Source organism: Artibeus jamaicensis, unplaced genomic scaffold (genome assembly GCF_021234435.1).
Source record: "Artibeus jamaicensis isolate MK-2021 breed Jamaican fruit bat unplaced genomic scaffold, CSHL_Jam_final contig_685, whole genome shotgun sequence".
Taxonomy (NCBI): Eukaryota; Metazoa; Chordata; class Mammalia; order Chiroptera; family Phyllostomidae; genus Artibeus; species Artibeus jamaicensis.
Genome location: NW_026521924.1, coordinates 18655875 through 18683165, shown reverse-complemented (window position 1 = coordinate 18683165; position 27291 = coordinate 18655875). Strand labels below are relative to the sequence as shown.

Genomic DNA, 27291 nt, shown 5'->3' with positions numbered 1-27291 from the left:
CCCTCTCTTTCCCCTTCCCTTCCCCCTCTCTAAAAATAAGTAAAAATCTTTTCAAAATGAGGCTGACAGGGTAACTAGCTAGCTAATCATGAAGCTTCTGCAAAAAAGTGCTTTTCCTCTGCACAATCAAGTATTGCATGTGGTGATTTAGTCCTCCCAAGAATCCTCCAGGGCAAGTTTTAATAGCGTCCATACCAAACAGATGAAGAAACTAAAGCAGAGCGAAGTAAAATGACAAGGCTGAGACCCCCCTGTTAGAAAGTGGCCACGCCAAAAGGCCCAGGCAGTCGACTTTACAGTGCAAGATCTTTATGCCACGATCGAGACATCAGGCCACATAATAGTTACTGTCTCCGGGTGTCAGGTGAAGAGACTGATTCTAAGAAGCCAAGGATGCAGAATTATCACACCCGAAGAGGAGCTTAGGACCTGAAATCCCGAGAGGTCATTTAAGGTCACACAGCTAGTTACTATATATCATTCCAATCTGATGAGATGATTGACCCTCACATCTGCACCTCAAATGAGCGGCAGAGCCAGGTGGGGTACTTCCGGCACTGCCTATGGGGGCCTGGCAGGGATGGTTCTAGGGAGGCCTTGGGTGGAGGCCCTCTCACCTGTATGTCTTGTGCAGTTCCATGATCCTCTCCTCCAGCTCTCGGGTCTGGTTCGGGGCGAAGCGGAGCTCGCTGACATAGTTGCCCACATGCTCCTCTCCGTCATAGTCGCCCAGTTCGGCCTGCACGGCGTAGGAGCCCAGCAGGGCATGCGTGACAAAGGAGCAGGGCAGCCGGCCTGTGATGATGTCCGCCCGCAGCTGCAGGCACAGGTAGTATCTGGAGATAGGGGAGAGCGGGCATGGGCACGGGGCCCCTCCCTCCCGAGATGCCCCCACTCTGGCACGGCTGCCCCCGGCCCCATCAGAACCAAGCTGACTGCCCCTCAGCTCAGGAGAACAAGAAGATGCTGGCATTTTGTGCATTGGTAATTCGGGTATGTTTTGCACCATTTCATATGCCTCGAAGCATTTTTGTTCACATCTGAGTTTGAAGGATTTTTCCTAGTGTGGAAGTCTTTTCAATTTCCAGCTCATTTTCAAGCTAAATAGGATTACTTTGACCGCTTTCGTAAAATGTCATGTACTTTTGTTTGTACAATGAATGTATTCTGATTGTGGAAAAATGTAAACTTTAGAGATGCGTCTGGACTTCCTCTTGATGTGCTTTCTCAGAATCCCCTCCACTGGAGCTCCCCCCACCATCCGTGCTGTTCTACACCTTCTTCCTCCACTGCCGCACAGGCCTGCGCCTGGTTTTGATTCGTGTGTGTTTTGAATGTGCACACGGTATCAAAAGCTGCCTCTGACTCTCCAGCCTGCTTTGCAGACCCAACCCTGCGCCACAGAGCCCTTCCCAGGTCAGCACAGGAGACGTGCCCTCACTCACTTTATCTTCCGCACAGCGCGCCCACCGCCCGGACGGACCTGCCCACCAGTGTTTTCTCAACACTTTTTATTTTGCCTCTAGTGCTAAGTGAATTGTCTAAAAATAAATTGGTTTAAAAGAAACATTTCCAACCATTAGGCCATGATTTTTTATAACTTTTATGCACACTTGGATGATTTTACAATTTTTAGGACCATTTAAAACCATTTTTATTGCTTTTTTTGGTTATTGTTATTAAAAAACAAAGTTTCAGTCCATTCCCTGCCAGCAATGCCTACTTGCCCATTTTGCTATGTTTCACCATTTTTTTCAATTGCCGGTTTCTTTTTCGTTTAAGTCGCTTTTATTTAATATAAATTTTCTCGTGCTGTTCTTTTGCAGTCTGATCTGAAACTCTGGCAGGGGGTGTGCGCAGCCTCAGTGTGTGCTCAGGGCCAGGGTGCGGGCTCAGAATCAGGGGCTGCTCCAACATCACAGGCACCGAGTGGGGACAGATGAGCATTTTGTTCAAGTCTAAGACTTCAGAAGTCATCACCAAGCACTCTGATCGATATTTCATTTCAATCAGTTTGTCATTTTGACCAGTTTATTCTGGGCCTGGATATTTTCTACTAAATCACCCCATCCCCTGGGGTCATCCACGCTGGACGAGGTGAACTGCCCTCCTGGGGTCCCTGGAAGCCCAGGGACTGGCACAAAGAGAAGCACCAGAGGGCAAGGCCACAGGGGTGGGGGCTGAGCTGGTCCGAAGCTCTCAGTCCTCCCAGGAATGGATAGAGAATCTTGGCCACAAGCTGGACCTCAGGGCTAATGAGGCCAAGGCCTCCAGCCAGATCTATTCCAGGGACAAACGTCTTATCTCCCAAGGCCAAAGTCAGCATCTTAACCTTGGCCCATTGCCTGGCAAAAAGGCAGCCAATATTATTAAGGAGGGGCTCAATAGCAGGGACAGGATGGCTCAACAGCCCTCCCCTGCTGTAGAAGTAAGGCCAAGTCCACATCTTACTGTTGGTGGATGGGCAGGGCCCAGCACAAGGAGGACAAGGCCCGGGACATTGTGAAGTGAGGCTATGTCTTTGGAATGAGCTATGATAAAGAGAAGGGTCTCTCACTGTTCTGGTTTCCAGAGGTGGGATGAGCCCCGTAAAAGCTCTCACCTGGAAGATGCTTTGCACCCCCTTTCAATCTTCAAGCCGTGTTATCTACTGGCCCCGAGGCACAATGAGAGGCCACGTGCAATCCGTGTGCACCCAGCAGCCGGGCTGGCCTCCGTGGGGGGTGGCTGACATGCATCGTTTGACCCCCACATGCCAGATGCGCGCATGGAACAGCGCCCAGGACCAAACTCCCACGAGCACAGGCATCTGCACTCTACTCCCTCCTGATCCCCAAAGCCAAAAACCAGTGGTTCACCCAGCACCCCAGATCTTCACATGTGTTTGGCTGGTCCTACCCACAGATGCCCACACCGAGTTTTTTTTTAATTGAATTAGTTTACAATGTTTAAAAATTGTGGTTTTTACTCTCAAATTGGGCCCAATTCCCACAAGGCCATGATTGCCTAAGTTGAACAGCAACTGTCTTAGACGGCCTCTGTCCCCTTGGGTTCATATAGGTCCCCACTGCTCCCTGTGACAACCCCCCTCTGAAGCCAAGGGCCACCTGCCACTGACCATTGTGTTTGCATCTGTTCCTCTAGCACTGAGCTTCCTTTGTGGGCAGGGTCTGCCTGGCTTTGGGGGGCATCTGAGTTTGCAGGTGCCGTCACACACCACCCCATTTCCCACGGCCAGCACACCTGCCCCTCCCTCCACCGCTCTCACCTTGTGATATCTTCTGTCAGCTGGGCAGGGTCAGGGGGGTAGAACTTGACTGTGAAGGCAAAATTCCAGGGGCTGCCTGCGAGAAGAAGATTCGGCAGAGATCAGAGAGGCCCCGTGACCCCAGTGAGTGGCCCAGGCAAACCATCCTATCAATCAGCAATTTTCAAAGTCTCCTTCTGTCTCTAATCTTGGAGTCTGGGACATTCCCACTTGGCAGATGAGAAGACTGAGGCCCCGGTTAAGAGACTTGTGAACTAGCAGCAGGAAGGAAAGTAAAAAGACGGGATACTGATGGTGCACACCAGGCACACCATTATTTTACACACATCACTTCACTAAATCTCTATGAGTAAAGCCTGTGATTATCATTTTGCAAATGAGGCCAGTCCAGAGTCACCCAGGAAGTGGAGATGCCAGCTGGTTCAGACCGAGACCACCTGGCTCCAGAGCTCGTGCCCCTTCCTCTTCTGCAAAGTCAACACTGCGGGACGCTAATGGGAAGAAGTCTGAGAAGTACCACATTAAACAGGTTTTCTAAGTTTAGACTTCTCAGAGCCCTCACTCTGCCATTACAAATTGTACCTCTCTAAAGGAGGCAAGCTTTCAAGTTCCCAAAACTCATTTGACCCGCTGTATCCATTTTTCATAAGGCAGATTAATGTTCCCTGAAACACACTTTGGAAAACTCTGCTCTATCTCGCTTTAACTCTATCTCAAATGACAGAATTGGATTATAAACAAGGCCTAAAAGGCAAATTTGATGGGCTAAAAGTAACAAAGAACATTTCGCGGGGATAAATGTTAACCTCCACATTTAGATATGAAAAATTAATGGCACATCTATAGGAGGCAGGGAGAAATAAAGGCTGAGTCTGAGCCGGAAACTAGCTCTGTGAGCTGAGAGGAGGGATGACCTCTCAGGATGGGAGAGGTTGGTGGCGGCGGGAGGGAGACAGGGGAGAGGCACAGAGGGGGTGTTGGTGAAAGGCCACAGTCCCGAACAATGGTCAGACCACCTCTGGAACATTCCGGGCGCCATGCTCTAGAAAGACCCCTGACAGTAAGAAAGTGAGGCCCGCCCAGGAGAGGAGTCACAAAGGGCTGGAGGCCAAGCTGTCACTATAATCCGTGTCCCTGTGGTCATCACCGTCTTTACCATACAGCTCTTGTGTCTCCAACCCTCACTAAGCGCTGGTCACTTATTTTGTTAACAACACTATGGGCATGCATGGGAATTTAATGCATGGAATTTAATTCTGGGGTCTAAGCCCAGAACTCAGGCTCTGGACCACGGCTGAGTCCCTGGAAAAGGAAGCCTCAGGGGAAACAATCCCTGTCTCAGAAATGATAACAGTAATAATAATGATAATAACAACTAATACATATTGGACGCTGCTGGTGCAGGCACCATGTTAGGTGTCGTGTACCTAATGCCTCGTTTAATCCTCACAACAACACTGAGAGTAGGCATTATTATTTCCACTCTGCAGAAGAGGAAGCTGAGACACAAAACCATTCATGTAAGAAGCAGTGATGGAGTCAGAAATCAAATCCAGGCAGTTGAGCCTCATTCTCCCTCCTTTTAACCACCACGCCACTGCCTCAGAAAAGCCCCTACTATCTGCCAGCTACTGTCCACACATGTGTCATGTAACTGTCATCCCCACCGCGTGAGGCAGGAATCACTAATCCACTTGCCAAGGAAAAGCAGGAGCCCAGAGAGGTGGAGGCATTGTCCCCAGTGCCCTCGGGGACAGCCACAGAGATTCGGGAGGAAACAGACCCAACTCTGAAGCCCAAGACACGAGGACCTGTGCCACCTCCCGAAGGCTGGGGGAGCTGTCTCAGAGAAAGAAAGGGGGTACAAAATCACCCCATGGGGGCTCCAGAGCGCAGAACCGGAATGAATGGGTGGGAGTCACACGGGTAGGGACAGAGACTGTGGCTCTATACAAGGCTGCAGCACGGCTCCTCGGTGACAGGAGGGTACGGACTCCCTGCCCTGGAGAGGGAGCTGAGACTCCACCACTGTTGGCAGCTTCTCTTTCCTAAGCTTTGGGTCCTTCCCCAACACTGAACACTGTATGTGCTCCGATCCTTCCAGGCAGGAGGGCCAGCCCTCTCAGCCAGGCTGGGGCTCCTGGGGACAGCCTGAAGCTCATGCCCAGGTCCTGGATGGCTCCAGAAGAGCTCGCTCTGTCTGTGTGCCTCCCTCTTTGTCTCCAACTGACAGGAGCCAAAGGGAAGAATTCCTCAAGCCCCCTCCCACAGAGTCAGCTGGCATCCCTAGGCCCAGATGCCTGCTGTCATGGCAACAGGCTCCGCTAGAGCCTTCTAGCCCAGGGACCGGAGAGAGAGTCCAAGCAAGGGGGAGGGTTGTTTAGGCTCCAGGTCTCCACCTACTGCATAGCCCTGGCCCTTGCGCCATTTGAAGGCTGCCCGACCCTTCCCTACTACGTAAAGCACAGGTTGTCAGCCTGCTCATCTGCTGAAAACGAGTGCAGGATGGTATCAGAAAGCCAGGGCTCAAGACCTGACTCAGCCAATCACTTGCTCTGTGACCTTGGGTATATAACTGCCTCTCTCTGGACTGCAGCCATCCCGCTAAACACAGGAGATAGCCGAGATCAAGGATGGGCCTGGCTCTCTCCCGACACATTAAACCCTGTCAGTCAACAGCGGCCCAGAGTGTGTGGGGGCAGAGATTCTGAGCTGATCCCTGAAGCCTTCACCAGCCCTGGACAGTTTTCAGGCCATCGGTTTGCCCCCTTGTCCTAGATGATGACCCCACAGGCCCCTTCCGGTGCTGACGTCCTGGAGGTGTCACTGATCCCTGTGCTAACCTGCCGTGTGGCTCCGGATCAGTGATTGTCAACCGGTGCCGCAAGAATTTGTAAAACACGCAATGCCTGTTTAGCCATGAGCACTGACCTCTTTTCCCCGAGACTGTCAAGCAAAATGACAACAGCCAACGCAACAATAACCGTCTGGTGTGAATGAATCAATATTATACCAATTTTTTGTCAGGTTGGCAAAACTTTTTTTTCTTTTGGTGTGCAGAATTTTAGTAGTTTACGTGTGCCCTGAGATGAAAGAGGGTGAAAATCGCTGCTCTGGACAGTCAGGTCTCTTGTCCGGGCCTCAGGTTCCTCATCTACAAACTCTATACACCAATGCCTTGCCTTCCCCAAGGCCTTCCACGGGGAGTAAACAGACTCAAGGCTCCGAATGTGCTTCCCGAAGTGGGTCGGAGCGGCACAACCTCGGCCTCGTGGCCCAGAGCCCCTGCCTGCCCTCCCTCTACGCTCCTGGCCCCCAGCCACTGCGGGCCACTCACTCCGGATCTGCTTCTTGATTTCCTTGGACGGGTCCAGCCAGTTCTGCAAGAGAAGACAGAGTTCTTTAGAGGGAAGTTAGAGAAGAGGACCCAGGTAGGTGGAAGGGGGCGAAACGCCCTGTAGTGGCCCCAGACAGCCCTGGCAGGGGCCACCCTTCCCTGGCTGCGCTTTCTGGGCTCAACTCCCTGGGACAGGAGGTGAGGGAACGAGGCCTGGATTCATCACAGGGCTTGGGACTCTAGGCCCTGAGGCTGGCGTTGCCCTGAGGCAGTGCGGTGAACAGGTAATACAGCCTCAGTGGGACTGGTGGGAAGGGGGAAACCAGGGGAAACGCAGAACGGAGCCTCCCAAGGGTTAGGGGGAGCTGCCTCGGTTCCCCCTGGGAAGCGATGGCTGGCTCTCCAGAGACTCATCTGGGGTGACATTCAGGTCACCCAGAAAAGACTGGGGGGTGGAGTGGACACAGAGAACCGAGGACAATGTAGGACTGGCTGAACCTTGGGATGCACAAACAGAAGGTGACTAGTGACAGCCTGAGGGCCAATGGAAGCCACCAGAGGCCACCAGGACTCCGGGGTCCTGAGGGCAGACGTCTCCCCCACCACAGACCTCCCCTGCCAGCCCCACGCCCCGGCCCAGGCACCTTCTGGCTGTCAGCGTCACAGAAGGTCAGGCCAAAGTAGTCCTTCTCCAGCAGGTTGAGGTGCTCACAGACCAAGTCGAACAGCACCTGGCCCCGGCCATGTTTCTGAAGAAGAGAGCAAAGCTCCGTGAGGCCAGAACACGCACTTTGGGGAGGGCAGGGGGAGAACCCGGGCTCTCCTAGGACAACATGAAAACCCCCGAGAGCCTCCCAGTGTCCGGAGAGATGTCAGCACTCCCCATCCACCTGGCTCTGACCCTGACGCCCGGGTCATCAGCTGCCTTTTTCCAAGCCCTGCTGGGGTCCTCCTAGACCTTGGGCTTGCTTGGGGCTAGGGACGGAGCCTCCCAAGGCTGGTTTCTCCTTCCTTTACAGCGATTAAGAGAAGGAGACTAACTTGGACGCAAAGAGCGGAGGGTGGAAGTCTAAGCTTTGGGTGTGAGAAGAGAAGAGCTGCCTGCAGTACGTGAAGATGTGGACAGAGGGCCAGGGGCGGGCCCGGGATGCAGGTTCCCAGTGTGGCTCACCCTCCCTCGCCCTTCCCCTTACACTGAGTGTGAGTGAAACCCAGGGTGGCCCACCTGGAATGCCACCCCTCGCCTGGGCAGCGAGTGAGGTTTTATAGGAGCTCATGGGGCCTAAACTAGCCTCAGCTTGAAGCAACCCTGGTAGAGCCCCCTTTCTGCCCCACCCCCATACGCGTGGGCTCAGAGCCTCTCTGAGCACCATCTGGGCCTGAGGAGTCACGCACAAGGCCAAATCCCAGAACCTGGCTGGGTACCCCAAACCCACAGGGGTGAGGGTGAGCACTGATAAAGGGATCGCAGGGCAGGGGAAGTGACAAGCAGTCACTACTCAAAGAGGCAGGGGCTTCCAGAGAGAGGGTGAGATCTCTGCAGGGTCTGGCTAGGTCCTGGGGACTGAGACCAGGCCTGACTATGGCCAGCAGCTTTGGGAAGCAAAGAGCTTCCTGAGACTGGAAGGGTCCCTCAGAGAAAGGAGGTCTGGCGTCAGGCAAATGCCCTGCACCCTCTCAGGCAGCCTGAGACAGCCTCCTGGGCCAGTGGGGGCAAGAGAGACGAGGGGGAAGATACTGCTTTACTGTGCCCAGAAATGGGCATGGTGTCTATTCTGAAACGCTTCAATAGAAGAAATAAATATATTTTTAAAATTAATTAAAAAAAAACAAATCCTGCAAATAAGAGGGACCCAGCTTCCCAGCGCTCAGGAATCAGCCAAATTCCCTTGAGGACATGGAGAAGAAGGGGAGGTGGACCCTGTCACGCTTGGTGGTAAGGCCAGCTCTAGACTCTTCCATACGCAGGCAGAGAGCCAGGAATGGTGTCTGGACTAGGGAAGAACCCGAGGGGCCAAGTGAGAGTTCAGAGTTCGGGCAGGAGCCTAAGCCTATATAGGAAAAGAGAGACGCTAAATGTGGGGCCAGGAGGGCTGACCCCAGAGAGGAGGCATCTGCCCTGCCACCCAGGGCAGGACAGGACCATGCCGCAGGGTCTCTACACGGCCACCCCCCATGCCTGGGGGACAACACCCTTAGCACGGAACTCTCAACTGGCCAGTTTATCCTGGAGACCAGAGGTGGTGCCCTAGACAGGGTTGTTCATGAGGTAGAACCCTCTCTCCGCCCAATAAATACATGGAAATGATTCTCGCTGAAACCTCAGTGCCTGCTGGGTCACATGGAGGGGCCTGGTGCCCATGCCTTCTGGGCTGTAGACCAGCCCCTACATGGTGGCTCTTTGCCAAGGTACAGCCACTCTGAGAAACCTTTGCCTGGTGCCAGTCTGGTGCCCCATCTAATTCTATGGGCAATCAAAACAGCCCTCCCCAGCCTTGGTGCCACCATCTGTACAAAGGAGGGCTGGCGAGGTCATCTCCCCAGGGTGCTGTGGTTCGTCCAAGGCTCCGTGGAGAACGGACCCCCTCTGGCTCTGCTCGGGCTGCGTACACACAGAAGCCTGCCCTGGCTCTGAGGCCAGCTGGCGGGGACGGGGCGTGTGGTGCTGGGTGCTCCCTACCTCCACCTCACACTCATACTCAGAGGCGTCGAGCAGAGTGACTCGGCAGAGGGCACTCTTGTATTTCTTGGCAATCTTCTGGGGCGACTTCTGGGCCTTGCTGGGCGTGGTCCTCTCTGACAGGCCGTCGGCCTCCCCGTTGTCCTTCTCCTCCATGTCTAGGCTCTGCAGGGGCAAGCAGGGGGAAAGCTTGGTTAATGGGCTGGAAACCGGAACCTTTCATCCCAACGAGATGCAATAAGGAGGCTGCTGGGGCCAAGAAGAGCCCCAAATGAGAGCCACTGCTGTCCAAGGCCCCCAGGGTGATCAGGTCAGTGGTGGGCATGTGCAGGAGGAGAGCCAGAGCTTCTGTGAGCTCAGGGTGGCTTACGTGCAGGGTCCGCAGCTTTCCCATAGGCTCCTGCTGCTGGGGGCAGCCTCTGTAGGCGAGAGCACCCCACAAAACCAAACCCAGTGGCCAGAGCTGTCCTGCCCCCGAGAACAGTGCATGAGTTATCAGGGCAGCCATCTGGTCTCCTCCTCGGTCTGTCACTGGGGCTAGTGTGAGACCCAGTGAGGGCCCGCTGGGGACTTGTGGAGTGATTTAATGGAGGGGGAGGAGGTCTAATCCCTGTCCTCTAGTCCTAGCTGTACTACCAACACCCTCAATGACCTTGGCCAAGTCCCTACCCTACCTGGGCCTGTCATGAATTAAGGAAGGTGTGAATTCAATGGCTAGGTGACTCTTCAAGTCCCCTGCAGCTTCAGGGTGATAAATTGTGCTCTGGGGCGACATGGGGCTTGCCCGGCTAGAACAGACAGGCAGGGAAATTCAGGTCGAAAGAACATGGGTTTTTGAAATCAGATCTAGATTCGACATCTGCCTCTGTCACTTTATAGCAATGTGACTTTGGGTAACTCCCTTCATCCTGCTGAGCCTCAGTTGCCCCAAGTGTAAAATGGGGAGATTAATAGCTACTCTCTCAGGTTGGGGAGAATTAAACATAAAAACAAAAACAATGCCTCTGGCGCTATGCTCAGCATGTAGTGGGTCAGTAACAAGCCCTCCTTCCCTCCTCTCCTCTCTCCTAAGGGCTCGCCCCAGAGAAGGCGCTGGGTGGAAAGAGGGGTGCCCACCTCTCGGGCACACACCTGTTCAGCAGGCCGAGTGTCCTGCTGGGGCAGATGCTTTTCATTGGAGTTGGCCTCCAGGTGGCCGTGGCCTGCAGGGGTCACCGGGGTGGTCACAGCGGCAGCGGCGGCCTCAGGCTGCTGCGGGGCCTCTTCCTGAGCTTTCTTCACCTCAGAATCGGGGCCTGTCTCTGTTGTCATGGTGACCAGCACGCCTGCATTGGCATGAAGAAGAACATGTGATGGAGAAAGGGGCAGCGATGGTGTGACAGAACAGAGCGAGAGGGCCAGGAACCACATGCAGAGAGAGACAGATGGAGACAAATGGACAAAGAGCCACAGAGAGGAGGGAGGGAGGGAGGGATTCAGAGAGAGTGAAGTGAGGGGTTAGTGGTCATAACTGAGGTCATAGACTCCTCTCCCACAACCTTGTGTCCATATAGCTCCAATTTCTTGTCCCAGGTCTGGAATGTGGGCCCTTTCTAGGGACAATGTCTCTCTAGGGAGTCCAGCCCAGAGCACAGGGGACAGTCAGTGAGTGACTTCCCACAGGCAGGGCCTTGGCCAGGCTGTCCATCCAATGACAGCAGGCCCAGGGAGCCCCACCACGCTGCTGGCACACAGTAACCCCTCAGTAAAGGCTGGGTAAACTGAACTCAACCAAAGAGCTCTGGGCTGCAGGCCCTCCCAGCACTGGCCTGGGCAAGGCTCTTCACGCCCCAAGCCTCAATAACTCCTGCCCCACTGACTTCGCAGGGAGGTTGTCAGGATGGGTCTGAAGGGTAAGACAGGAAGGCAGTCTTAACACATGTGCAGCCCTGTCGAACTGAGAGTTGGGAAAGCTGGGCTCAGGCTCCAGGTGGGCCACAAATGGAGCATTCACTTGACCTCTCTGGGACCCACCCAAAGAGCAAGGGGCTTAAAGAAATTATCTCTGGGACAGGCTATTGTCATTTTCCCCCTGGAGCAAGAAGTGAGATTTCGGAGGATCGAGGACCTATTGCCCAGCTACTCTGTGGAATAAGCAAACTGCAAAAACAGAAAAGGGGAGAGAATGGCACAATCCCACTTCATAGATAAAAAACAAAATAACCTCAACACCACATCGCCGTGCTTGTGTGCAGGTAGTAAAAGATCTCAAAGGACACTCAGCAAACTGTTAAGAAAGGTTAATAATTCAGACATGGATAAAGGAAAATGAGAGGGTTCCATGGGGTAGGATAAGAGAGGGAACTTTCTTTTTTACTTTATACACTTTGGGATTACTTGCATAACTTTAAATATGTATATACTTATATTTTTAACTCACAAGTTGTTTTCTTTAAGAGGGAGAAAGTACCCACTCTGACCCCAATCGCTGGATCCTCAAAGGAAAGTTTGGAACTAAAACCAGGGGGCCCTTACCCAGGAGCCTAGAGCCTTCCTCCAAATCCACCTGTCACTTATGTGACACCAACTGGCAACCCCGTGCCAGGATGTAAATGAGAAAGATCAAGACTAGACCTGCAGGTCCCTCCCTGACCCCACCCGCTATGGGAGCTGCCAGTTGGGTAGACAGACAGACAGATGTTGGATCTACCCTTCAACATCAAACTACTTCCAAGGGCACACACCCTGCCCCTCACCTCCTTTTTCAGTCCCTCACCCTGTATTCCAGGGGGGCACCAGCCCAAACCAAAGCAAAGGGCACTGGACAGAATCACGGGCCCCAAAGGGCCCCCCTAGACCACACAAGAGCTCTGGGGCCCAGACAGATCACGAGCACCCTTACACATCACCAAGTAGATAATGAGTGAAATGCTTTATAAGCTGGAGCTCGTGGCACAAATGAGAGGGTTTGCTGCGACCGATGCTGCTGTTAAGGTGGAAGATGAAGCATGAGGGAGGGCTGGGTTCTCGCTGCCTCGTCCCCACCCAGAAACACTTGCCGCTCACATCATTACCCTGGGCTTTATGGGGATCACCTAAAGCCCCAGTAAAATAAAGGCTCTCTGTCGCTTGGGTGACACCAAGTGCCAACTGTGCCAGGACACAAAGCCACTGCTCCAGGGGGCTCGCAGTGCAAAGTGAGACTTGTCCGCCTGGCCTAGGATCTCTTCTTTGCCTGCACTAGAGTCCGTCGGCCATTATGCTAGATAAGGCCTATAGGGGAGAATCCTTAAAATAAACGCCTACTTAACTTTGCTTAAGAAAAAAAAAAAAAAGACTCCCCAGACTTATCGCTATGTTTTTGCTGTAAGAAGCAGAGTCCACATAACCCTCATGTGACAGCCCAGAGGCTCTGGCGCATCCGCTCCTCCTCTCTGCCTCAGTCTGGTGTCAGCCCACACCCTGAACCCTCCCCGGAGAACAATCCTAAGTAAATACCCCAGTCTTGCACTGCCCGGGTCTTTAGCAGAGCCTGCTGGCAGTAAAGACCTGGTGGTGGCAGAACCACAGATGAGAGGAGCTAGAAGTCTTTTAAGATAATCCAATCTGTTCTCCCTGGTGGCTCACTCAGCTGGGCGTCATCGTCCCGTACACAGAGAGGTGGCAGGTTTGACCCCCAGTCAAGGTGTGTATGGGAGGCAACCCATCGATGCTTCAGTCTCACATCAAAGTTTCTCTCTCTCTCTCAAATCAATAAATGTATCCTTGGGTGAGGATTTTTTTTTTAAAGGTAATTCAATCTCCTCTTTTACAGATACCCAGAGAGTAAAAGAGACTTGAGTGACAGTCACTCCCTCAGCCAGGGGTCCCTAGTCCCTCCCACCCACTCTCCTCCCACCTGGCCTCCTGATGCCCCACCCCAGCTGCTTCAAGCCGATCTCAGTGGACTCTCCTCAAAGGAGAACACGCTCAGGCGCAAGGAGGTGGCATCAGCCACCAACGAGGGCCACGGCCAGGGGCTAGTTAAACCAACGGCAGCTCATCCACTCCAAAGAGTTTAGAAAAAAGATGGGAAATATTTGAATGAAAAAGCATGATACACAACAGTCTGTAAAGACTGACCCTATCTTGATCAATTTATAGAGACTGACACAGAAAATTCAGCAAAGTAGTCACTTTGGTTGTTTCTAGACAGCAAGAGTGTTGATGATTGTTTTCTCTTCTTTCTGCTTAAGAGTAGTTCTCAATTTTTCTACTATACTTGGAGATTTCTTTTATTTTTTTTATTGTTATTCTATTAGTTATCCCAATTTTCCCCCTTTGCCCTCCTCTGCCCGGCCCCCACTACTGCCTCAGTGAATCCCCACACCATTGTCCAGTCCATGGGTCGTTTGTACATGTTCTCTGACTTAAAACATTAGAGTTGGCCCTGGCAGGTGTGGCTCCGTTGGTTGGCGCATTGTCACATAAATCAGAAGGTCGCAGATTCGATTCCCGGTTGGGGGCACAGGCTCGTGTTACGGCTTGGTTCCAGTCAGCGTGCGTGTGAGAGGCAGCTGGCCGATGCGTCTCTCTCACATCAGTGTTTCTCTCCCCCTCTCTTCTCCTCTCTCAAAAATCAGTAAGCATGTCCTCAGGTAAGGATTAAAAAATAATAAAAATAAATAAATGTTTTACAACATTTAAAAAATAAAAAATGTTGAAAAATAATTTTTTTCAATGCACATGGCTCGGTGTAACAGGATGAGGAGGAGATAAAGTCCGCTTAAACTTTAAAATTTTTCACTAATTTAAAAAAAAATAATATTTTTTAAAAACTATGATAAGATCCTTCCTTATTTTACAAGGCTAGGGATAACGGCATGGTTCTCTCACTGAGCCACAGAAAACAAGCCAAGAACCTGGCTGTGGCTTCTGCTACAGCCAGTCACGTGGGCACGGTTCTGCCCAGGTCCAGGTCAGCACAGACCGACGGAGCTGACGGGCAGCCAGGCTGGCTGGGCACCACGGGGGACCCCACAGAAGCAGGTACTGGTTCCTTTGGTGCTGCATGGGAGGGTGATGCTCACCTGGGAGACAGTTAAACAGCAGGCACAATGTGACTTAGTGTACCTTTCAGGCCCTAGAAGATTCTGGATATCTGGTGATAGGCAACGTGGCCTGCGGTTCTTAAGGAAGGGCTTATAGAGTCGGGAATGGAGGGCAAGGTGGAGTCAGGCTTTGCAAACGGGAGAATTTAGACAGGAGACGGCAGGGAGAGCATTAGAGCTGATTCATCATGTGAGCGAATGCCCAGAGAGGGGGACAGGTAGCACTGTGCAGAGGACAGACAGGAGGACTTGACTTCCTGATACCTCAGGACAGGAAGCCCATAAAGGTGCGCGTCAAGCACCCTGGCAGGAGGCACAGGCTGGAGTCCAGAGAGGTGAAGGCGCTGGGGCAGTATTGGCCGCCTTGCAGGAGTCAGAAGTGTGACTCTGCTGGGAAGGGCAAGACCCCCATCACTACGTGCTGCCGCAGAGCAGGCCAGGGTCAGGGACTTCACAGCCATTCATGGATCCCTTGCAGGGTGGCAGGATGGGGACAGACCTAGGTCAGACCCAGACCCACAGCCTGGCTCCACCACCAGCCCTCTCTGTAACCGGGAGCAAGTGACTTCACTTCCCTGAGTCTAGGTAGCCTTGCCCAAAAAACACAGACACGCTTCCCTTCCTCCTGGGGTGGTGAGGGAGATTTACGAAAATAACACCAAGAGAGCTTGCAGCACGGTTTGCATCCACCAGAAGCACCCTGAGAGAGGGTCTGTAATGGAAGAAGGGTCCATTAACAGGAAGCCGCAGTACAGAGGGGTCCAAGAACCAGGAGCTCAGAAGTGCCCACCCAGAACAGATGGAGAAAGATGTCCTAAGAGACAGAGGCTGGCAAGGACTGACTGGTAACGCTAAATATGAAAACTGGAATGCGTGGGATTAGCAAAGGGAGAGGTCAGCCAGAGAAGTAAATGCTGGCAGAGCGAGTGCCGTGCTGTCTGGAGGAGAGGGGCCCGGTGAGGCTCAGTGCACCCACGCGGTGGGTCTGGAACCAGCCCTGCAGGCCGTCCGCATCTGATGCTCTCCAACATCACAACCGCCTGCTGGCTTGCCCTCCAGGGGCACCAGGAAGCCTTCACACACTGTGGCTTTCCATCTGGGTGGCCTTCTGGGAGAGGGGGTTCTAGCCCGGCCGAGACAATATCCACTTGGCCTGCTGTTGTTCTGCTCACCAAAATGGATGGACAGATTTACACATCAGGCCCTCCAACCTGGGTTGGCATGAGTCAGCATCCCCGAGTCCAGTAACTTGTTTTTTTTTTCTATATGCCTACAGCCACTGCTCAGGTACAAGCCACTCTACCTCATGGCCGCGTGGCCGCCCCAGCCTTCTCCACGGGCTCCCTGGGGCTCCCTAGGGTTTGTTTATTCTCCACTGAGGAGCCACCAGGACCTTTTCGAAACTCCAATCGGATGCTCTCTAAAGCCTGCAATGACTTCCCATCAAAAGGAAACACAAATTTCACCAAAGCTGCAGGTCCCTGCCTGTGGACCCTGCATAGCAGCTCTGCTATGTGACCGGCACCCCACTGCCACCATCGCCGTGAGCCTGTCACACTGCCTCTCTGTCTGCTCCTCCCCTGCACCACGCTTGCCTCTGCTCTGGGGCTCTGTCCTCAGATGGATCCTCTGTGTGGACAGTGGCTTGTCCCCTGTGTCTTGGCCCTGGTGACTCTCACCCTTCACATCCCAATCTGCGCACCCCTGGACCACTCTGTCTAAAGTGGCCCCTCCCCCTAGTTGTTTTGGTTACAACATGTTGATTCTTTGTTGATTCTTTGTTTGTTTGGCTGGTTTTGGGGTGGGTTTTTTTGCCATTTTAACCTTTTTTTTAAATTTATTATTTTTAAGATTTTTTAAAAAATTTATTTATCTTTAGAGGGAAAGGGAAGGAGAGAGGGAGAGAAACATCAATGTATGGTTGCCTTTCCTGTGTCCCCCTGCTGGGAATTGGCCTGCAGGGGACTGGCCTGCAACCCAGGAATGTGCCTGACCGGGAATCGAACTGCAATTGTCTTGTTCGCAGGTCCGTGCTCAATCCACTGAGCTACACCAGCCAGGTATTTTAACCATTTTTAAGTGTAATGACTCAGGTTCATAATTGCATTCACAGTGCCATACAGAAATCACCACTATCCATTTCCAAAATGTTTCCTCACCTCAAATAGAAACTCTGTGCCCATTTAGCAAGCAAGCTGAATTTCTTTCCCAGGAACTATCCCAAACAAAACTTATATTTATTGATTGACTTACTTATTTGTTCACCTCTAGTACATAAACTCCATAAAGACAAACTTTTGTCTCATTCCCCCTTACCCCGGGGGCTTAGCACAGTTTCGATGAGTAACAACACCAAAGCTATTTCGCTATTTGCCAGGCACTGATCTAAGCACTTTACATCAATTACCTAATTTAATCTTTATAATAACCTATAATAGATACTCTTTTTATCTCCACTTTACACAAGAAGACACTGAGAAGTCACTTGACCATGACCACACAGCTGGTAAACAGCAGCGCCAGAACTGAAACCCAGGGGTCTTGGGTCAGATGGCTGGGTAGGTGGGCAAATGGACAAACACGGGGGTGATGGGCAGATGGATGGAATCCCAATGAGACAATTTTGAAGTCTTCTCAACTGGGGCGAGAGACCGGGACTATATCCACCTGGGGAGCCTTTCTGGGCACCAGCCAGCCAGCCTGTCCTGATGACTTATCAGCTCTTAAGCACCTGACTTTTCTATCCAAACCCCTGATAGTATCATCCTTCTCTTACTGATGAGGACACACAGGCCCAGAGAGGCGTACCAGTTTGCTCAAGGTCATACAGGCTGTGCCGAGTCTCTCAGACTCCCAAGCCCACCCCCCTACACGGCACTTCAGCAGCTGCAGGTGGCCGTCTGGTACTTCCTGCCAGTGGTGAGGCTGGCTTTGGAGAAACTGCCCAAGACCGAAAGGCAAATGCACCAGGACAAGCTGCACTCAGGTCAGGGCCACAGCTTGTTTCCATTCCACTGCCTCCTATCCGAGGGGCCTTGGGCAAGTCGCTTTCCCTTTCCGAGCGTGTTTCCTCGTTTGTCAAACAGGGGGGTGAGAGCCCCTGTCCTCCTGCTGCAGAAAAGGGCCATGTGGACACAGGATGTTGCAGAGAAGCAAAGCACTTGAAAGCACAAAAGCTGAAGTCACGGCAAATACAGGGAGAGTACAGGCTACAGATGTTTATGACGTGTACCGGAAGCATGTCTTTGCGTGCACGTGCACCGCAGGGGAACAGCACTGGGGTGCCTACGGCCACATGTGTCCACGACCATGAACCATCACTCCCTAAACTGCAAGGCTGCCTCTTCTAAATCTCGCACACCGGCGGCATTCGTTTAGGCATCCCCGGAATTCTGAATCAGGTAGCAACGGGTGGTAGGAAGAAGGAGAAAGAGAGAAATGGACAGGGTGCGGGAGATGCCAAAACACCAAAGAGGCTGAAATGGGAGGCAGGAAATGTAACTCTTCCATTCTGAATGATGTTTCCATAATCACAGGGCAGGGGGAATCCATCTCTCCCATCCCCCTACACCCATGCTTCCTGGGCTGCAGGTCTCCTTTCACACACCCCACTCAAGGAAGCTGGAGGCTGACCTCTTGGACTGCCCCTTGAGCTCCCCTGCCTGCTAACTCCTGGTTGGGTCTGGCCCATGCGAGGTGCCGGCAGGAAGTCAGGGGGTGCAAGGAGACAGAAGTCAGGGTACAGCTTCCCAATTTTCCTCCTGTGGTTCTGGCAGTAGCTGAGCCCCTCTGTGACAGCTCCTTGCACAAGCCCAGCCACCAGAGAATTCTGGGAACACAGTCCGTTCCCTGTGGTCACTCAGGCCAAGGGGAGGTAACAGCTTCTCTCCCTGTAGCAGCTTCTGTCACCATTGGTTTGTAGGTGTTCCTTGTGGGTTCCCTTAACCCTGTCTACACCTTTATTACCAGTGAACTCAGTGGAAGCATTTGATGCATATACCATAAAGAAACTCTATTTTCCTCCAAAGTCTGACAGATATATCTCCTGACACAAAATGTAATAGGAACTAAGAAAGGGAAGGAAAGAGAAATCCAGGAAAAAGCAGTGCAACCTCGTGGCTAAGGGTAAGATGGGAAACAAGGAGACCTTGTTGGCTCTCTGTGCCTGTATCTTCCTCTGTAAAACCCCGATGATAATCTGGCCTACCTGCCAGGTGGGCTGGGACATTGAATCGGGCCATGCCTGTAAGGCAGTTCACATGCGCCCAAACCCACCCCCGTGCTCAGGAAGTAGTGGATGTTCTCATCTTCAGTACTACGTCTAAAGGCTGAAGTGCCTAGTAACATTAAACACAAACACTCCCTTGGAGAGGGGATTGTTTTTTTTCTTTGTAGGGGTTCTCTGTGTTTGCAGTTTTTCTATGAACGTGTATGACTTTTAGAGTCAGAAAAGAAAAAGAATCAAAAGAGAAATGAGAGAGAGAAACTATTAAGACATTGTTTTCCTCTGGAGATGATGCTACTTCCACTGGGATTTCCCCAGAATGGAACATTCACTTCCTGGAGCGATGCACGCCGGGTGGATGTGAATGAAGTGACTGCTGGCGAAGAGGAGGGAGGGCGCGGGGTGTGAGAGCGGCCTCCAGGCCTCCCCCCAGCCAGGCCAGGAGCTCCCGATGGACGAAGAGGGCCACAGTGGTTCTTACTGCTGCTCAGGTCCCACGCGCCAGTGGGGAGATGGCAATTTGCCAGGGGGTTGTGGTGCCCGTGGGCACCGCATTAAATAAAGCCAAGCAACGCGAAGAGGCTGCCACCCGTGAGCACTGGCTTCTTGCCCAAAGGTCTCACGTGCCACCACCGAGCCACAAATTGATGTTCAGTTGTGGGCCGGGGACCATGTGACAGGCCCAGCAATGCGGAGCAACAGCACCAGAAAGGATAAATGCCTCCCGCTCAGACCCACTGATGACTGCAGAGGCCGACGGAGGCCGGCCTGTCACCAGGCATCCTCTGAGGGCCGGCAATGAGCTGGCTCCCTTCCAGGCTTTGTCTCATTGGAGCTGCATGAGGGCCAAACAGGGTAGGTGGGCTCATTCCCGAGGCTGGCTTGGCTGGCCAAGGTCACACAGCCAGTCAGATCAGGTGGAGCCTGGACCAGGACCCAGGTCTGTTGGCTCAGGGTCCCCCGCTCTTCCCCCTCAATCCTGCTACATCCCACGACCTCCAACTTGCTGTCAACCATGTAACCAAAGCTACCGTTGCTCTGGATGTAGAAATAATAACAGCAGTATCAACCCCTCCCACACACAAGGTGCTTGACAATTTAAAGGATCCTTTCAAAGCCATCGTTTCGAGTGGACCTCACTCATGGGCAGGTGGCGAGAGGGAGCACAGAACGGCAGCTACAAACAGGGGCTTTGCACTGGTTTGCATCCCGGCTGCCCTGGTCTGGGGACCTGGCCAGGGTGCTTCACCGCTCTGAGAGCCAGTGTGAGCATGTAGAGTGAGAATAATGCCCTCTGCGTCCCAAAGGCAGTTAGTGAGAATTAAGTGAGAGGCTGCACAAGGAGCTCAACTCTGGCCCTGTGTTTGTCCTGTAGTGGACGCTCAGTAAGTGGCAGCAGTGGCTCCCACCAGTAAGGCTGTCTCCACCACACAGACGGACAGACTGAGGTCCAAAGAATATAAAACACTCACCCAAGAAGAAGCAGCAGGGCCTAAGCGGCCACTTTTAGTGTCCAAAGAGAATTCAAAACTTTCATAGGTGAACTCCATACTGGGTGAGTGACAGAGGGGTTTCCCTTGGACATCCCCATACTTGGAGGGTGACACAGGGGTCCCCTCCCAGCAGGCCAGCTCTCTGTGCCCTTGCACCCTCAGGCTCTGCAGAGAAGGGAGGTGAGGAGGGAAAGGAGAAGGGGAAGCAGCAAACCGTCCTGCACACCCCTCGCGGCCCCGCTGTCTATGGCCCTTCCTCCCACTTGATTTCCTTTACTTGTTTAAACACCATAGGAGTTGACTGTCAGCTTTATTTAGAATAAAGCTGCAAGCAACTCTAAATGTCCAAATGAATGAGGTTTCATCCATTACATTAATTACAAAAGTAGTACATACCTATCATGAATATTTTTGAGAATATACTGGCATGGAAAGATGTTGATACAGCATTAAATGGAAAAAATACAATTTTAAAACTTGAATGCAATTTACTGCCATTCTGGTGTGCGCTCACGCAGGACAGAAAATACCCAGGGAAGGCGCAGCCCACGCTGCTATTGGCCACTTCTAGAGAGAAAGATTTTGGTTGGGGGCCAAAGAGAGAATACACTTCTGAATTATTAGAATTTTTCACATATTTCTTTTATAATTAAAACTAAGAAAAGACAAACGTAATACTTAAAAAAAGATTTATTTTGGTTAACCTTGGTTACTTCCCGTGGTACCTGCTCAAACTCCATTCCTGCCTGAGTACGATCTCTGTTTACAGTTGTCCCCGACTTTACACCCCTTTAATCTGAGTGCTCAGAACTGTAGGGTTGTTTTTTTTTTCATTTAACATTCATGGTATCAGAATATTTCCACGTTGTTACATCCTCACAGCCAACGTTCACAGGAGTTACACTGCACTAGGAGCTCCACATGCTGTAAATCATTCAGTCCTGACGACAACCCTAGATGGTGGTGCTCGGACCACCCACGCTCCAGATGGGAAACTGAGGTTTGAACAGATGAGCAGATTTGCCAACACGTCTCCGTTACAAGGACAGAAACTAGACTGGAGTCCCGGGTGTGCATGCCTCCCAAGTCCTCGCTAGGAACCTCTCCACCCATGAAGTAGGGATGAGGAGACTCAGATCCTGGGTCTTCCCATTTCCATGACCTTGGACAGGTCACTTCCCCTCTGCTTCCTTCACACAAACAATTCTTTCACCAAACAAGCATTTGCAAATTGCTGAGCTACAAGCTGAGGGTACAACAATGAGTAAATAGGAACCCTGCCTTCATGGAGACCAGAGCCCAGCCTGAATCTCTTCATGTGCAGGAAGGATCTAACCCCTGTCCCGCCTCTGGCACAGGGACATGGGCGGTGAAACGAATAAAGGACGCAAAGGAGCTTCACCAGTGCACAGCTCCGCACCCTACAGCATAAGGATGTCTGTGGCTGTCCACGTTTGCGTGTTATTTTATCCACTGGAGGTTCCAAAATGTTCTCAATCATCTTCCCATTGTCAGGCACTTAGTCCCAATTTGCTGCTGTTATAGAGGAAGCTCTGATGGGGATTCATGCAAAGAAAATTGCTCAGAAGAGAAAAAAAAAGGCAGATCACAAAGAAGATGCTGCAAAACCTTAAATAAGTCCTTCATCTTACACTCGTGAGGCCATAACTGAAGCCATGGCCCTGGTTGGCTCCCCCACCCCAAGCTGCTCCCAGCAGCTGGGCCACATACCACCCGAGGGGACAGACATCATACTGTGATCGCAACCTTCTTCCCGCCCCAGCCCTCCAAGTCCACAGGGCTGGCTCTTTCCCGCAAGGCCACATCCACACCCTTCCTTGTGGTTCTTACAGTTGTCAAGGGGACCTTCCCAAACACAGTTCTGTCATGCCCCGCTGCACGGTCTATGCAGACCAGACACCTTCAGTTTCCCAGGGCCTCCCAGCTCCTGTCAAGTGGAAACGCCTTAGGCTGACATTTCGAAGAGATGGAAGGTGAGCAGAAGTACTGTTGACCGAGTCCCGGTGATGTGCCAGCACAGCGCTAGGTCCCCTACGTGACAACAACCAAATGCGGACCCTGTGAGGTACTGTGTTTATCCACATTTTACAGATGAGGAAACCGAGGCTCAGAACAGCTGTGTGCCCAAGGCCACGTGGCGAGTGCACAGCAAAGCTGTGACTAGAGCCTAGATCTGGTGGATTTCAGAGCTTTGCCAAAAGACCCAAACACAAGCTGACTTTCTGAGTCACCTCCCAGCACCCCCAGCCCCCTGCACCATCTGCTCCAAGCACACAAGACATCTGCTCTTCTTCAAAGGCATCCCAACTTCCTTCCCCTCTGACTTGGGGGAATGGATGCCCTCCCCCGAAAACGATCAGAATTCCACTTGGTCTTTGGTGCCCAGAAGCCTTCTCCGATCACCGAAATAGGAACCCATGCTTCGCGCATGCCACAGCTCCCCCTCTTGCTTTCCTGTGTCATGTCTGTCTCCCGGATGGACCATAAGCCCTTTGGGAACATGGCTCTGACCCATGCTGCCTAGATTTGAATTCTGACTTCCCTGGGACCTAAATGTGTGACCTTGAGCAACTGTCTTCCCCTTTCGAAGCCCATTTCCCTCAATCTGTAAAGTGTGAAGAAGAATTCCTATCTCACACGGTTTGTGAAGCTTGTATAAGCTACACAGGTAAGCCCCTAAAACAGTGCCTGGAAGGTAATAAGTGCTCAGTAAGTGCTGTTACTGGTCTTACCCACAAGCCTCCCACGCACAGAGGAAGTGGCACCAGCCCACTCCCACTCCCAAGCCACCCGCCCAGGCTCAGGTCACCTCCACACAGTCCTAGCTGGTGCCCTGCATTCCTGCCTTTCTGTTTTCCAGTCCGTGGGGACCTACCAAATGTGGCATGGGGTGAGTGTCAGGGCCGGCCAGTCTTCCCTAATGGCCAATGGTGGCAGGGAATCCAGAGCATCCCTGCTTCTAGGAGACTTGGTCAGGAAGCAAAGGGTCAAGGCCAACCTCTCCCTCAGGCCTCCGAGCTAGTACCTCTCTCGCCCTGCCCCTCAGGACCACAGAAGCACTGAGGCCACAGGACCACCTGGCCCCACAGACCTCACACACAGACCGCTCTGCCTGGACCCACCCTGGCAAACCAGGTGTCTGACTCTGCTGAATACCCAGCTGGTTCTCCCACACGCTGACCCTGGTATAACGTCCTGGTAGACAGACGGGCTCTGGACCTGCATAGCCCCACCCTTTCCATCTGTGTAACCTTGGGAAAGTGACACGACTTCTCTGAGCCTGGTTTCCCATCTCTAAAAAGCAGATAGTGATAGCATCTACCTGACCGGGCTGCTGTGAGCTGATGCAAAGCGCCTAGTGCGCTGTGTAAGTACTTGGTGCACCCTCACTCTGGTTTTATAATCTTTACTCCAGGTAGAGACTAATTACCCCCTTTCAATAATGGGGGACCCACAAGCTCAGGGGGACCCACGGTGATGTCCATGCTGAAGCTAATGCAGGGCCACCTCCTAGCTGAGACCCTTTCCACTGTCCCAGGGGGCTCAGGCTCAGGCCCAGGACACCCCTGGATACCTGGTGTCCTCTCAGCTCTGCACACTCCCGAGAGGGCCCAGTGCTACTGACTACCCGTGGCCTCAGTCCTGGCCCATTATCTATGGGGCAGCCTGGCCTCTCCTCCTCACATTTGGGAGCAAAAGCTTTGGGGGGGGGGCAGTGTAAGGCCCCTCCTAAGGCGTAGCCACAAGCTCCAGGCTACAAGGCCCAGCCCATGTCAGAGCCCTGGGTATGGGACAGCCACCACAACAGGGAAGCAGGCATTGGGGCTGCAAGAGCCCTAAACCAAGAGACAGAAGACCTGGTACACTAGTGCTGGCTCTCCTGCTCAGCTGCTACATGACCTTGGACAAGTCACTTTTCCTCTAGTCTAGACCTCACTCGACCTTCCAATATTTGTTGACCGACGACTACAGACCAAACACTGTTCTTGTGTGAGCTCCGTGGAAGCAACCCTCCATGAAGCTCACGGAACTGGGCCCAGGGGACAGCCATGTGGCCCAGGAAGGGTCTTACTAGGAACAGTGCCCACTGATCTCTTCCAGGACTGCCTTCAGGTGCCTGCCCCTCAAGGGACCATGCTCTGCACACCACAAATACGGTACATGGTGTCCCCGGGCAGACGTAGCCTCAGACTGGCCAGCAGAAGCCTGCTCTATCCCTGCATGGAGCTGGCAGAGCCTCCACGGGCCACGGCGGCTCAGAGAGGAGGCTGGCACAGGCTGCCTCTGCTGCAGGCTCCATCTGGAGGACTGGATGGACAGGCAGGCACATGGCCGCCTCTACTCTCCACACCCTTGCCCAGGACAGGCAGCACTGTCTTCCAGGAGCTTCTGAGGGCACCATCCCAGTCCCCGGCTTTCACATTGGCCCAACTGCTCTGATTCTAAAAGACTCCTAGTGCTGGAGGTAGGGGCAAGAGAGACGGAGGCCCCAGTGAGGTCCTGAGCCCAGCCCTCCTACACTCCCACCTTTGGGTACAGAGGAGGTGCCGCACAGATCCAGAGGTGAAGGCAGGACCACGTGGCGGTGTCTCCCCCACCAGTGCATCCTCAGAGCTCCGGGGGGAAGCAAGGACTGTGGCCAGCAGCGGAGGGAGACCAGCATCCTCAGAACTCCTTCCTAGTCCTTGTCCAGTCCCTCAAGGTCCGCATGGATCTCTGCAGGCCACGGCTCTGCCAGACGGGGCCTCAGCACCCAGTAAATACCTTAATGAACCCCCCCCCCCATACACAACCCCGGGTCTATCCCCAAGATCCTAGCCTCTGAGGCCCTGGACATCTCCAAGTATGAAGGTGCCAGACACAACTGGGGCCCTCAAGTCCTCTCCCTCTAATTAGTGGGGACAACGACTGCCAAACCAATGCTAAGCCAGACCCACTGACATCCTGGGGGTAAGGCCCATCCCCCAGTTTGGGGAGACTTGGAAGGGGGTGGGATGGAAAGTAAGCCTGGAGCGGGGAAACGTCTGTACCCTGGGGGTGAGGGCAAGGGCAGGAGCACCCCAGCCTCCCAGCCTCCAGCCTCCTGCCAAGCCAAGAGACCATCCTGCAGCACCTGAAGCCGGGTGGGAGAGACCCTGAGAACACACGACCTCCACGGAGGCGGCAGAAGTGGCCTCAGAGAACAGAGTGGACCGTGGGATGAGCCCAGCAACCTTCCATCCCTACGGCAAGCACCAGCCCAGCCTCCCCACCTCTCTCTCTGGGCCCTGGGGAAACTGCAGAGCAGGGAGGCAGGGAGAAAGAGCAAGGACCACCCCCACACTGGCCAGGGGACCAACCGCCTGAAAACTCAGTTCCTCCCAATCTCGCCCCCAGCCCTCCCCCAGGGCTAGAGACTGGGCCTACAAGTGCTGAGCAGCGCCGCCCCCCACCCTCCACCTGATCTTCCCCCATGTGCCTACCTGAGCCTGGAGGTCCCCATCTCGGGAAGTCTGGGTGTGAGGCGCCCCCTCGGCTCCTCCGGGTGGCAGGCCTCGGGGCGGGGCGCGCGGCGAGCTCTGCGGAGCAGCCTGTTCCGTGACACCCCCGCCCGCTGATGGATGCCGACTGCAGCAGCGGCGGCTCGGCGTGCGCCGGGGGCTGGGCACTGTGCCCACAGCCCCGGGCCTGGCGCCCAACGTGTGGCCAGCCCCCGCCCGCGCCCGGCCTCCTCGCCCAGCCCGGGAGCGGCCGCCGCGCGCCTGCTTGCTCCCTCGGGCCGCCCTGCCCCTGCCTCCGCCTCCTCTCTGCCCGTCTCCCTCTCTCCCGCTCTATCGCTCAGGCTCCCAGGCCTCCCCCTCCCTCCAGGGACTGACTGCCACAGCGGCAGTTCCGGATCACTGCGGGACCGCGCATCAGAAGCCAACTCTCGGGTCTCCACTGCCTCCACCCGGGCCGAGCCAGCCTCGACCCTCCTAGCTGGGCCAGCCCTTCCTGGGGGTTCAGCAGGGAGAGAGGAAGGGGGACGGTAGAGGGAGGGGGAGGATCCCTGACTTAGCAGCGGTGACTCAGTCTCAGCGGGCCTCCCAGCCCACCTAGCCAGACACCCTTGCTTCCCAGGCAGCAGGGCAGGACCGTCTCTCCCAGACTCAAGACTCCTCCCCTCTCCAGGAGGAGGTTATATGCAAATGTCTCCTGGGATCCTGTGTGACTGAGTGTGTGTAAGTGTACATTTGCCCACATGTGTGTGGGTGACAACCATAAGTGTAGCAGCCGGGACTGGGCCCATGGACATGGGTGAGCACATACTGGGTGTGCACCCAGGCTGCAGGAAGGGGGTAGAAGGGACCAAGGGGCCTGGGACGTGGAGTTGTGGCTCAAAACTAAGCGAAGCCCTGTTCCTCCCCTCCAGCACCATTCACTCAAAAAGCTGGTTCAACTGCTGCACCTACATCTTAGTCAATCAACAGGCCAGGACCTCAAGCAGCAGAGGACTCTGGGAGGCAGAGGGCCTGGCTTCCAGTCCAGGCCCTGGCTCGACCAATACCTTTAGGCAAAGTGCTTTCCTCAGTTTGCAGGCAATGAAAGAAAGGGATGGATGTAGCTGTCTCTAGGGGTCCCAGTTCTCTATGGGAAGGCTGGGAGAAAATGGGGGGTAACCCACTGCACGAGCCCCAAAAATGTCTTCCTGCGGGTCTGCGTCTGCAGCGCACATGGCCCCTACTCCCTAACCATCCCCACCCCCTGGCTTGCACATTTATTCTCTCAACTCTTCAAATAATTCCTGAGTACCTACTATGTGCCAGCCATAGTTCTAGGCACCACAGAATCCACCAGCTGAAAACCACAGGCGCCCAAAGCTGGGAAGACGTGAGCTGAGCCATCCGGCCCCAGTGCTGCACTGCGGGTGCCCCCCAAATCTATCTCTGCCCCCTCGCTCCAGGCCAGGTAACTCCTTCCCTCCCTCCTCCCTCCCAGAGGGGCTGCTCCATCATGGTGAAGTTCTGCCTGAGGCCCTAGTATCAACACTAAGGCCTCCACAAAACGAGGCTAGGCCCTCTCCCCAGCACCCCTCAGAAAGCCCAAGATAGCAACTGTGTCCCTTCTCCCCATCCCTGAACCAAGCCTTCTCTTCTCCAACTTGACACAATGGACTCCTTCTCCAGATGTTCCCGAGAAACAGCTTCCGGTCCCTTCACTCTCCCTGCTGCCCACTAGG

The 27291-nt window shown here is 53.6% G+C and overlaps 1 protein-coding gene across 7 annotated transcripts in view; it reads right to left on the bottom strand.

Annotated features, from left to right (window-relative positions):
* The window catches only part of EPB41L1 (erythrocyte membrane protein band 4.1 like 1), a 119178-nt gene that overhangs the window by 45076 nt on the left and 46811 nt on the right, over window positions 1-27291 (bottom strand). For 6 of the 7 annotated variants that reach the window (XM_053671292.1, XM_053671295.1, XM_053671293.1 and 3 more), the window contains 6 exons: window positions 10417-10610; window positions 9286-9450; window positions 7250-7354; window positions 6606-6648; window positions 3269-3344; window positions 618-836 (listed from right to left, as the gene is read on the bottom strand). In XM_053671292.1, coding sequence (XP_053527267.1) covers window positions 618-836; window positions 3269-3344; window positions 6606-6648; window positions 7250-7354; window positions 9286-9450; window positions 10417-10596 — 788 coding nt within the window. In that variant the 5' untranslated portion in view covers window positions 10597-10610. Of the gene's footprint in view, window positions 1-617; window positions 837-3268; window positions 3345-6605; window positions 6649-7249; window positions 7355-9285; window positions 9451-10416; window positions 10611-25555; window positions 25806-27291 lie in introns of those variants that run through there. The other variant, XM_053671294.1, reaches the window with a different exon arrangement.